The 13,838-nt window shown below is 40.1% G+C and overlaps 1 protein-coding gene across 2 annotated transcripts in view; it reads right to left on the bottom strand.

The window, feature by feature from the left end:
• Positions 1–5,409: 5,409 nt before the first annotated feature.
• The window catches only part of ATG2B (autophagy related 2B), an 860,766-nt gene continuing 852,337 nt past the window's right edge, over positions 5,410–13,838 (bottom strand). For both annotated transcript variants that reach the window (XM_069208269.1, XM_069208268.1), the window contains exon 42: positions 5,410–10,405. In XM_069208269.1, coding sequence (XP_069064370.1) covers positions 10,175–10,405 — 231 coding nt within the window. In that variant the 3' untranslated portion in view covers positions 5,410–10,174. The remainder of the gene's footprint in view (positions 10,406–13,838) is intronic.

A 13,838-nucleotide genomic window follows, 5' to 3' on the forward strand; every position in this document is an offset into this window, starting at 1 on the left:
TCTATGGGCTCCGCATGCATTGCTACATTATGGAAAGTGGCTGCCCTTGATACCACCTGCAGATATGCAGTGCTGTCCTCTGGTGGTGACGGCCTTGCCGGGTAGCAATCTGGACTATTGTCTGAGACCGGTGCATCATATAAGTCCCATGCATCCGGGTCGTCTTGTGTCATCCCCGTGTGTGTTGGCGACTGCATAGGGGGTGTTGCTACCGGGGGACAGGGGTGGCGAATATAATGGTGAAGGTTGTGGCGAAACCCTTGGTGGTGTCTTGTCTCTTGCCACCTTTGCCTTTGGCTGCATTTCCGACTCCTGGAATGCTAGCTTTCGTTTCATTCTTATTGGTGGAAGAGTTTGAATTTTCCCAGTGTCTTTCTGTATGTGCAGCCTCCTTTGATTGTAGTCTGGCTCTCCCATGCCTAGTTCCTGCTCAAATCTGTGCCCTTGCATTTGGCTGGAAAGGCCGTGCTCTTCTGTATAGGAGCCTGCTTTCGGCTCTGAGGCTGCATGTTTCGACACCGAAGGTTTCGGTATGCTCTTTTTCGGCTCCTAGGAAACCTTTTTTATTTTGGGGGTGTCGAATTCTCGGTGCCGAGATGGTTCGGAGCCGGTATCTCGACCGGAGTCGGATGTCTTCGGCTGCTGGGAGGCCTTTTTCGGTGCCGATGTTTGGTCACCATGTTTTCGGGTTAAGCCATGGCCTGTTGGCGGTGGCATCCCCTTGGCCTTTATAATTTTTGAGTGAGTCTTGGCCGGGGCTGATTTACTCACAGTTTGTTGCTGCGCCTTCGGCTGCTCACTTTCGGAGTCGTCCGAGTCCGAATCTTGAATGGAGAATCTCTCTTCTTCCTCGACGTCGATCTGTTCGGCCGGTGTCGACGCCATCTGGAGTCTTCTGGCTCTTCGATCGCGTAGGGTCTTCTTCGATCGAAATGCCCGTCAGGCCTCGCAAGTATCCTCCCTGTGTTCCGGTGGTAGACACAGATTACAGACCAAGTGTTGGTCTGTATAAGGATACTTTGCGTGGCAATTCGGGCAGAAGCGGAAGGGGGTCCGGTCCATGAGGTTCGATGATGGACGTGGTCCGGCCAACCAGGCCCCGCTGAAGAGTGGAAGCCTCGAAGGGCCGCCGGAGCATTTTTTCTCTCGGTATCGCTGAACTAACACTAGACCGTTACCGAGCGCAAACAATACCGTCGAATTTTCTGATAAATAGCTAACTTTCCCAATTCGAAATACGGAGCGAAGAGGAACACGTCCGAACCCGATGGCGGAAAGAAAACAATCTAAGATGGAGTCGACACCCATGCGCAATGGAGCCGAAAGGGAGGAGTCCCTCGGTCTCGTGACTCGAAAAGACTTCTTCGAAGAAAAACAACTTGTAACACTCCGAGCCCAACACTAGATGGCAGGATAATGCACAGCATGTGTATCTGCAGCTACACATGCCATCGAACATATATATATATATATATATATATTTTTTTTTTTTTACCTGAGTGCTTATCTAGTTTAAAATTCTTGTAGGATACTGGAAGGACACTGGATCAGGAAGATGTCTCGGTTCAATCTACACTGGTATTGTGCAAAACTATGTAATGTGAGCAGGTCGCTTGGGTAAAACTCAGGTTAAAAAAATACGCAAAATGGCTTAATGCATAATTTTTTAGAGATTTATTGGATTTCACATAACGCAACGTTAAGGAGCTTTGCCGGTTTAATAAAAATTTCATCAGGGCATAGTTATAATAGTCTGCATCTGGCATACTGTGTTGCTTGGTGGTTACTGCAGTTTGGCTGTCATATCCTGAATGTCTTAGTCATCCTGTGGCCTGTGTCCCTTTAACTTCATCATTAATTACTGTGGGTTAACTGCCTCCATTCAGCAGAAGGCCATCCCAGTTTTTAGGTCGAGAGCGCAAACGCTTTGACCCCTTGTAAATACTGTGGACTTTTAACCACGTCCATGTTACGCCCATCACTTTCACTCGTTTGTGGGCAAAAATCACTTGATGTCATTGGTAAATGCTTTACGTTTAACCCGCCTTGAGGCTGTGTTTGCCACGCCCTGCAGATTACCCCTCCTACATGGATTATTGTAGGATTGCGATATACTTCAGCTGGGGGAACTATTTCATTGGTCTCTCTCCCTTTCGTGCTGCATGGCGGCCATGGTGCTCCCAGCTCAGACAGGCACAACAGCGCAAACTCGATCGGCGGTATTACAGTGCTGGTCATAGGGTTTACAGTTACCTAATCAGAGTCATTTCTTGTGGCTCTTCGCTTAAAACACTTGAAATTGGGTGAATGCTTTACTAAAACAGTAATGTTCAAAAAGAAAGCGGCTCTCCTGGCACAGCGGCAGAGCTGATACTACAATATTCCCTCACTAGGGAAACTCGTCCCATGATGCTTTGCAAACATTCTTTTTCAAAACATTTTTGTTGATAACTCAGACTATGGTGGTCCTAGGACAATGGGACCCCCACCAAAGCGTTCACAACAACGCACTGTTTCTTCTACATAATTGTTGGGTCCCTGGACTACGTTACTGGAAACCCCAAAATAATAACTCCTCCCACCATTCAGTATCTGTTTAATTTTGTCATGGTTGGAACTTTTGTTTTACAGTTGAGAGTAAGTTGTGTTTTAAGGGACTTCTTTGTAATTTAATTGTTATAGGCGTGTTAACCCTGATTACGTTTGATGTACTTACTATGCCTTCTAGGGATTAAATATATGGTTGCACTGCATTACTTTCTGTCATTTTTAGGGTTGAGCGTGCAAACGCTCGGTCCCTGTTGTAATCTCTCTGTGGGATTTTAACCACGCCCATGTCACAGCCATCACTTTTGTTGGTTCATAAGCTTGCCTTTTTAAAATTTGCTTTATTTCATTAGTGAAAGGCATGCATATGTCATGCCTTTTCTGGTGTTTAGCCCTCCTCAAGAGCACTGGTAAACTACGGAAAATATATGAGACTCCATGTTTTCCGTATGGTTTCTGGACTACTTTTCCTCTTTATTTCGTAGGAAGCGCAAGCTCACTGTGCACTAATCGAGTGCTTTTAAAGACTACCAGTTTCATTCTATTGCTTATCCTAGCACTCCTTCGCCTAGTCAAGGTTTTACACAGCACAATCGCGTTCTGTTTTTTTTTTTTTTATTACTATGCCGGTCTTTTTGCTCTGATTAATCACATTCACCCTCATGGTGCGGCGCTTTACATCTGCACCTTTATTTGAAACTGTATTACTTTTCCTTTTCAGTTTATGTGGCAAGAAAAGTCCGGTTAAGAATTTACAACGCCAATAGCTCTAACTCGAGCAAATATGAGACCCATTGCATTGCATATGCTTGTTGTCTCTGCCATTGACTGAATCAGGGCGTCGATCATATCTGTCTTTAATGGGTTCCTTACCAGGCTGAGGTAGTTGTAATCAATGAGGAGGAAGGGCACCTATTAGCTGGTGAGCATTCCTTCCACAATAGCACAGTTTTAGCCTGACAGGTTTGACTGAAAGCCACAAATTGGTGCTCCTCTGCAGAATACAGAGAAAGAAGACAAGGGTATATCAACATGACAAATAAGCATGTCTTGGGGATACTCACTAAGCTTAATACATAAAAAAGAATGTGGATCAATTAGACAAAAGGGAATATCTAGATCTGCTTTTTCAGTCCATTTTATGGCACAGAATACAGAAGGATGGGGCCAGAATGTATAAAGTAAAATCTAATTCAACTAGGATAACGTTCATTGTGAGGGAAAACATGTTCATGTTTGGGAGGTCAGAGGAACTATGTGGGAGTGATGCTAGAGGCAGTCACTCTCATGCATGTATGCTTAGGCTTTCAGTGAACTCACCTGCTCTCATATGCTAGCATATCCCCTGTATGGAGTAAAGGTATTTTCTCACCTTTTATTTAATTATGTGAAAGTTTTATAAAGCGCTGCACATTACATTCCTCTCACTTCAATATTCTTTAGTCAGCAACAGAACCTTTACGAAGATGGGATATGGAGATATAAGACTCTAATCAAACCCATTGACTGATACTCCTATGTGGCAGCCTTGCTTTGGAGTGTTCAGCTCAAGGTCAGTCAGAATAGTTACATTTTCCTGTAAATTCCTTTCTAGATTCAGGCTTGGGTTCCAGTCACTCAACAGCCTAGAAATGCGACTCTAATTGACCTACCCTTTATTTCGCTGCTTGAGTTACCATTCTGTCACCATTGGTTGATCAGGTGTGGTTAACAAGTGCACATACCTAGGTGGCACTTTGTGGGGACCCAGTTTCTCCAAGCACCAGAGGGTTGTTGCTACAGCTGGTCTTTGAAAGGTTGTTCTACATGTTCATATTTTCATTGGTTCTAGTGAGTTCTAAGACCAATGTCTTTGAAGCCCCTTAGTGACTTTCTTTGGGTATATGTTACAAATAATGTTTCAGTGGCATAGGGATACCATGACCACAGCACTGTGACAGCGTTTACCGCCAATGCTTTATAAACGATGGCCAATTTGGTGGTCATTTACAAATTTGCTGGGCAGTCCCTCCACCAAGGGGATGCATTATCTACTCCATCCCCCTGGTGGAACAATTATCCATCCATCAAAATATAAATCAGCCCCTTAGTGTAGGTAAATTAGAAAGTGATTCACGTTGGAGTGTCACTTTAGAAAGCTCAGGCAAAGACTGTAGCTTCAAATTTCACACATGCATGCATTGATCAAATATTAAAATAATAATTTGCTACATATACAATTATTTATTTAGATAACAATCTAATAGGCTTAAATAATACATATTTAACAAAAAAAATCCAAATGCAACAAAGGGCTTGATTTTCAATATCATCAACATTGGAAAAATATAACAAGGTTGGAGAAGGTAAAATGTGATGTAAAAATAGCATTTTCCAAACATATACTTTATAGTACTTTTAGCAAAACCAGGTTTTTAAAACATGTTTTAAATCCCTTCAAAAGAGATTTTCAAGTAGATGGTTGTACAGAGAGTCTTTACACTTGAAAACTATATACAAACACACATACACAATGCCACAACCCTATTTCCAGCGAAGAAATTGGAGAAAAATACTTACATAACAAGACAGAGAAAACAATTTAACTTGACTCATTACAATAGAATTGCAAGGACATACATTATGAGCAAATGCTAAAGAGTTCAGATCTTACACAATTGAGACGTAATCAACATTCAGTGGTAAATGAAAAGATACGCAAACAGCTAGAAACACAAAGCAAATGCTGGTCTAGAAATATTCACCCAACATATAACAAACATACCTGCAGGTCACATAAATCACTATTAGGAACATTAATTCATATATCTCAGAGGAAACCCATCAAATTATTACAGCAGCAGCTACAGGGATCTGGCGAGAAGGAAGCAAGAAAAGGTCCACTTATTGTAAAGAGTTCTACATATGTATTGCATGAAAATAATTATACTTGTAAGAAATGTGATCAAATAAGATTTCAAACTAAACGGTTCTGTGTTTTATCTAAATTAATATGTGTGTGCTGCTTTCATTGTTAAGAAAGTATGTTGTGAATGATGTATTTACCACACTACACCCTGAGGGGTCATCCCAGTGCCCTACAAGAAACTTTCTGAAATTGCACATTAATACCAAGATGATTCTCACAACTTCACAATTTAGAAACCAATATCTTCTTGACAGCACACATTAGTGACAGGCTGTTATGTTTCTTAACTGAAGGTGTAAGTTTGAATTTTAAAAACGAGGACTATAACATTTGACTCCTTACATTCTATTTGTTCAGAATGACTCTTTTGCTATTAAACATTCAAAACTGCCTTCTATACATCAGCAATCAATCACTATGCAACTGTGAAGATCAAAATATCCTATACTTGACACATCCAAGTTGTCGTTGTTGGTGACTGCAAAATTAGTTACAAAAATACATATTGGCCAGCACATCTCAGCAAAGTGACAGAAGGAAAACGCCCATGTCCCAGTGACGATTTGTTGACTGAGATTCACTGCTCCATTACCACTTTGAGAAATGGCGAAACTGGGAAAAGACTGCCAATTTCAAATTTTCTGTTTTTAGCCAGTAAACATCGTCCATGCACGGATACATTTCCTGCCCTTTATGCTCCATTAGTTATCTGCAGACATTAGTACTTTGGTAGTAACATTGCCAAACAATGACTTTTGAAATTAATAGTCACTAATTGTTTTGAAGGGTTCCCAACAGTATGTCCAAACTATATTGCTATTTAAAAGGGCAGAAAACTTACCATTACTTGTAATTCTTGAACTACTGACTGCTGCTAAATTTGGCAGTACATTATAAAATTGCTACTTTAAAAAAAAACTTTTCAATACGTTCACCAACAACCATAAAATGTCACTGTTCAGCTTACTGGGGAGATTCAGTTAGGACGACCCAGCAATAAAAAAACCTCCAGCAGGGTAATAAGACACTGGCTCTATTTAAATATTTGTGCCAATCAGCTGGCATTAATGCTGGTCCTATAAGCACACTTTGACAACTTACATCAGTGGACCAGTCCCAAAAGTGAGTTCAGGACAGAAATATAAACCGTCAACACCTGACGAAATAACCGAGGAAGCTAAAAAAATACTAGTTATTTAAAAGCAATCTTTCCAAACAAGTCTCTAGAAATTATTCAAATCTATTACTGAGCTACAAGTAAAAGCTTTGGACAGAATGAACTACAGGAATGCATCTATATCACTGGTGATATCCCTCCTAACTTGTTTTTTTATGATTTTTACAATAAAGATTTTGTGACCCTCTTGAAAAGAAAGTTAGTAGCGACTCCACTCCAGGTACTAAAAAACAATGTTTGGCTAAATTTTAAGTTTGCTGGATATGTGCTTCTCCTATAGTGAACCACTCAACACAGATGACACAGTGAACTCTTGAAAAATGAATCTCCAACATTATAAATACCAAACATTGTTGGCAATCAAGTAATTCATAAATACACAATTATGTTGAATAAACCAGAGCAGTAAACCCTTGTTTATTGCTGTCATATATAGCCCAAAACATATTACCATCTGAGGGCATAGGTCTATTTTTTCAAATAGCACAAAAACCTCTGTACAGGATCTTGCTGCTTCCTGGCCTAGGCACATGCTTAAATACAAATTAATGGCTAGTTGGTTTTCCTCCTTCTACAACATTAACTTTTCTGCAATACTAATTCACTTTAAAGAGCCCCTAACGTCACACTAAACAGTCAAATCTGTCCTTGTCCTCATTTAGAAGTGCGGTCATGTGCAGAGATACTACCTTATTACTGATGGCTACTAAATAATGAATGCCATTTCCTAATGAAGTGTGTCCTATGAACGCTCTGATAGTTCAAAGTTGAAATGTGAATGAAATCCAAATGTTATTAAACACAGCTAAGAAGTTAAGTAATTTCTATTCTGTTTTACAGCACAGTGAAATATCAGTAATTGATGGGATTTAGCTCATAAAGCTGCAGGCATGAAGATTTCCTGCCAATGTTTTACCTTTGTTTTATGTTATTAAAGCTCAAACCCCTGGTTGCTTTCCAGATTTATTGTTTTGCACTGTTTACCTAATACTCTATATACACCATTGCATGCCGGGACTTGGCATATTTGACATACTCTAATTGATATATTGAGTTAAGAAGACTGGGCATTTCTACATATTCTTATAAAAGACAGAGGTCTAGCAACAAGAGTTGTTATTAATAGTATTATTGCAATAGTTATGTGAGCAACTACACTCAGTTCATTGACATGTTTACAAATGGGAGCTAGTCTATTTACTTCACCAATCTATTAGCAGTTCATCAAACAGTAAAGTGTTATTGAACATGTGAAAATAAAGCACCACAAATATGTTGAGTGCCCCCTTTTCTCTGCAGTAATGGCTGTAAACAGATATTATAATCTAGACATTGAGTTAAAAAGTATACCACAAAGGTGAAGACTTCTTTTGTTAGCAACATAATTTGTCTTACTTTTATGAAGAATGACCTGCTGGAGCATAGTAGCAGTGTGCGTTTTAATCTGAAAATATAAATGCACGTAAAAGTGGGCGAATACTGCTGTCATGCATTTCGTTCATCAAAGCCTATGAAAGGCAGACTCAAAATCTACCATTGTTAATTGTTAATCGTTTAAATACATTTTGTAATTAACCGTTTAATACAGGGTATCTAAATGGTAACTAAAATAGTATAAACTCTTCCACATACAGCTAGCTCTCAGTACTATTTCTAGGAGGTAACATTAGTTTAACATTGAGAATGCCTCAACTGAGGAATTCTGAATTGTTATTCATACAACTATTTACCAACTATTGCATAACGTTTAGGATATCAAAACATACGTTGTTTCTCATAAAGCCGGGCTGCCCAAACACCCCTAAAGGGTCCATTGACAATCCATTGGATTATATGAGAAAAACGAATACAATTGCCCGCTCCGTGATCCTGGATGTGAAAGACGGGAAACAATGGATGTTATGTAAAAAGAGTCTAAGAAACTTTCTTAGTTTTCAGATAAACGATTGCAATGAAAAACAATTTGCGAAATAATTATATTTTCAATGTTTTTTTTTCTAGCGGTACAGGATAGGTTCACATATGGCTAAAAGCAGATTTTATATATTTTTCCTCCTTTGGGATTACAGGAATGAGATAATGTTACAAAAGACTATAACGATACTACAGCTCATTCATGCACTGGGCCAGACCTTCGAATAAATTATACATTTGCTGTTTTCACATGGAAAGCTTATCTAAAAAAATATGTGCAGCGATTTTGCATTGTTCCATATGAATAGGAAACATACATGGTGAATCACAAAGCATAACGTTATTTAGAAATAACAGGCGCATCAACAATAAGCCCAGTTAGCGTAAGCTCCTGTGTGGTATTTGTTTGCTGTTTATAGTGTAGTGTTGTGCTCTCTGGGGATTTGTTTTTAGTCCCCTGTTCATTTCCTAAATTGTAGTGAAAAGTGTTCGAATGCATACCAAGAAAATACCAAGTAGATCTAGACGACTCGGGGGACATTTCATTTGAGAAGTTGTGTCTCTCTTTCCCATCTTCCCTAGCTCTTTATCTTTCTGAGCCACCTATTTGCAACAAAGTGTAGAATTGTACTTGGTGTTCACCTGCAATGAGTTTGCCAAGTCTTCCACCGTTTAAGCTTTGAGATGATCCCATCTGACCAACAGTCAGGATTTACATGTGAAATAAGAAGTGACTAAACCAATGAGTCGAGTATGTCGAGAGTTAACTGAGCAGCTTAGATAAGTCATTTTTATTTCCATAAATAGTTTTATTTACTCACAACATTTTTATTTCCCTCAGAACTTCTGCTTACATATTTGAATCGTATATAAGACTTTTAACATGCTATTTTATTCACACTATTAACAATCACAATGTACAAGTTTACGTTTTTAAATGTACAATACAACAGAAAATGGCTGCAGCATTTAGGCACTTCTATAACCTATAAATGTAGGCATCCAAGTGTTTAGAAGTTACCATAATGTCTCTGTAGGTTCTTAATGACGTGTCTCAAGCGTCCAAACTTTGTTGTGTCGATGAATGTTGCATATAGTGTAAACATGGGCAGTCAGAGAATAGGGAAGATGTCTTGCATTCATGACATATGTCTTCTACATCTCATGCTATAGTTAATAGTCTCTAGTGTCCAATCTGTGTGCAAATGGAGACGCTTCGAAGATATATGCCTTTTGAGCATGCCCATGTAACATTAATCATTACTGTCACAGCAATCACAAGGAACTGCTTGCTATATCACCTAAAGCATTAGAATATGGGAATGCCACTAATGCAAAACCATAACTAAATTGGAAAACTATGCCACGTTTTGTCACATCCTGTTTGGCACCAGGTACCCATTTCAATCTCATATGCCAAATCATAGCTCTATGAAGAGTAGAAATTCCGGTTGTCAAGATCAAAGGAGTTCTTGTTTAAAGGGTCCACTGTATGAACAAGGAAACGTGGCTAATCTTAAACAAAGCATAATTTAATGGAGTGCAACAGTCTTGGTTAATATCCTTTGATCCCAATGTTTTGAATCGCAGAGCTTGCACTATCATCACATTGCTCAGGAGAGAAGACATCAATCCTCCCCTTGGCGCCATTTTTGTGATTCTTCCTGGCGGACATCTGGTCTGATCTGATTTCTCATCCCACCTAAAACATTTGAGGTGGCTTCTGTAGCAACAATGAATGGCTTTACCACAGCAGGTGGAATTTGACGAAGGACTCCTCCAACTGCACCAGTGACACCTCGGTTCTCATGCTCCCGTGCAGCAGTTTCATAGATGGTCTGTGCTGTGTCAGTAATCCCCTGTAGAAATTATTCAAAACAATATTAGAGCTCATACATTTGTACATTTTTGAGGGGAAAAAACAGTAAATTGTCTATTGAGAAATAATTCAGGAGCCTTGAAATTGGACATACTGTATTATCTACTCACTCTGCTCACAGTTAAGTCTGGATATAAACATCTCCCAGAGAGATTGCCTGTACGTTGGTAAGGTACCATGTTTCGAAATCTGAGCATTTAAATGTTCCATGCGAAAGAAGGCATACGGGAGCGTAACATGACATGAGCAGTTAATTCTGAGGTCAGGTGACCTTTTGTAGGTCACTACCCCTCTCAACCATCGCTGCACTGCCATCTATAAGATGGTTGTGCTGCCAAGACCGCTCTATTATTTTGCAACCATCCCAGTCTATCTTACTCAGTGCTTTTTCAGAGTCCGGGATATGCTCTTGCGAGACCTTGTATGGTCTAGTGGGCGTTGTTAAGTGGCCATGGCTACAACTTTGCTGCAGCTCTCCACTGACCAGCGAGGTCTGGGTGCTTCTAACTTTGAGGCCTATGGCCCTGTAGTACAGTTTAAATGGTTGGCTCTAGGGTTTGCCCCTGGATGAAACTGGTGCGGTCCTTAGACCACTTCACTTGCCCGAATTATGTAGTTCCTGGATCTGACTTGCCCCTCTGGTCGCCCCATCTGGTCATAGTGGCACTCTGCTGTCTTGCGCGCCTCCCCCTCCTTAAGAGATCCCCATCTCCATATGCTCCGAACATACTGTTTGTTGCTGGGGTTTCTGCATAAATACCCTTTCTTAACTAAGAAATCCTTGATACATTGGCAAGTGGCTGTGGTGGACACCTTACATCAGTGGTTCTTCACATGAGGTCCGGAGACCCTTGGGGATCTGCAAAGCCAACTGAAGGGGTGCATGACTGCTTTGAAAATTGAATAATATTAGCAGTTTATGAAAGTGTATAATTAATAAAGGTGCAAAATGTAAAACTGAACATTTTAAAACATTCTGGAAATGTGAAGAAATTTGAAATTGATGGCTAGAAATTAATATAGAATCCTCAGACTGATTTGAGGAAACAGTTCATTTGCATCAAACAGATATAGTGTGGACGATGACTGGCCTCAAGTGAATCAAGGCAAGCTCCAACTTTCTGATTCAAATACATTTTTTACATGTTTTGTGAATTAAAAAAAATATATCATATTTTCTGAAGGATTGAAAAATACTTGTTTCTGTATTTTTTCGTGAATTGTTTTTAGGTTCAAATTATCAAAAGGGACTCTGACTTTCAGTAAGGACTCAATGGGGGCCCCTGGATTCCAATAATGACTCAGTGGGCAACCTCGGGTTCCAGTAATGAATAAGTGGGGGTCTACAGATGTCAAAAGGTCAAGAACCACTGCCCTAGGTGACCTATTCTGAAACAGACTCCTCTAATCCTTTCAGACTTATAGAATAGAACGTTTTGCATGAAGTTCAATTTCTGACCTATGACTTCCCGCTTCACCTTGTTCACACCAAATAGGTGATCCCAGAAGTAGAGCTTGAGACTCATCTACCTACCCACACTATATATACAATGGGAGCAGGCAGAAGATGTATCAGTTGGTTATATAAAGTGAAACAGACCCAACTGGAAGTCCGCCTTCTATATCTAAGAATTATTTGGGAGACTGAACTCGGGATACCTTTCCATGGAAAAGAATGGGCTGAGGCTCTTGTATAACCGTGCACAGTCTCTTGAAATGCCAGGTTCAAACGATTCAATGCTTATCCTTTGAAGACCTTATCCCTCCACATTGGGTTAAATTAAATGTTCTCCGAGGGGCCTCTGCATCTTGTTTGTGTTGCATCGCCCCACAGTCTAATTATGTCAAAAACTGTGGGATTATCCATCCTGAGCATCTTATTGCAGTTAAATGTTCCATGTCTTATTAAATCATACTCAAGCACCTCTCCTGCTTACAGGGAAATCCTGTGTGCTGGCAAAACAGATGATCATATCCCACTGGAGAGCACCCTCTACTTCTTCATTTCAATCCTGGCGCACAATAATGTTGCACTTGGCCTAGGCTGAAATATGAGCTCTTCACATAGATGGATCCAAAGGTGTCCATAAATACCCAACTGCTGACCACTGTGACACCCTGTGGACAGCTCTGGAAGAGTCAAAAGATGATATGCTAGCCTCATGAACAGACTCAGTACATTCACACAGCACTATCTAACCATGGCCTCTCCTCACCTCCCCACCTCACATAACATCAGTAGCATAACTGTCTCTAGACAGACATGGCTTCAAGGAATATGGTGCCACAATTCATGATGAGTTCGTCCAAGTTAATTTAAAGAATCTATCAGCAAAAGAGTTGACAAGACAGAACATCATGGCTGAAGAACAGGAAAACCAGAATCAAACTCAAATAGAACTTCTTAGCATTTCTTCCTCTAGCAACAGTCATTTCAATTTCATACCAATGTACATACAATTCACCAAACTTTATCTTCTCAGCACTAATTGTGTCATGACCCTAGAACTTAATAATCTTTAAGCCCAGGGATATTTTATACACTGTAATTTAATCAGCACACTGACCAGGCATTGACTCTGCTAGAAGATCTGGTACTCTTCACCCTGCCCCTGATCAACATATCGGGAAAACATCAAGCAGGGTATCTCCTACACCTCATTTTATCCCAACTTGATACATTTAAGTAAAAGGATCCAACCCTCTTCCCTTGGATAGATAACCATGGAATTAATTTGGGATCAACACCTTAGTGTGTCCTAAACCACCCTAACCCAATCACAATGAATGGAATTGGAAATCTTTCACCATTGATAACTGGAAGGTGTACTAACATCACTCATTTGCAGACTTACTCAACGATCTCCCTGGAGATGATCCAACATTTCTGCTAAATAATTTAAATTCTGGCCAAATACCTAGACCCTTGCATCCCAGCAACTAAATGCAAGGCAAATGTGAGAGCAAAGTCCAAACAAGGTTCTCAGCAGATAAGGCCAGTCCAAGCTCACCATCTGCCAAGTGAAAAGAAATTGCAGGAAGGCTAGGATCCAGCCACCAGCCAGTATGGTGGCCGACAAGAAGCAGATCAGTTTATCTAACGCTTTAGTTCTCTTAACCTATCTTCAGTGCTCCAAACCTATCTAAAGAGCTCTACATAATTAATGTAGATCTACAAAATCCAGTAACACAATCACCATCTGAGCATTCAATCACCGTATGCAAAGCACTGGCATCTTTTTTTGACAATATGATAGCCAAATCAGAACTGAAATCATAAATTATGTAAAATAGTCTTAATGTAAGATACAAGTCTGAATCAAATTTCCAAGACTAGGGACCAGCTTTGCCATGTTCTCCTGCCTCAAGTGAAAACACTGTGCCCTCTCTAGCTTGCTGTGAGCATTCTGGCC

Source organism: Pleurodeles waltl, chromosome 9 (assembly GCF_031143425.1).
Source record: "Pleurodeles waltl isolate 20211129_DDA chromosome 9, aPleWal1.hap1.20221129, whole genome shotgun sequence".
Lineage (NCBI taxonomy): Eukaryota > Metazoa > Chordata > Amphibia > Caudata > Salamandridae > Pleurodeles > Pleurodeles waltl.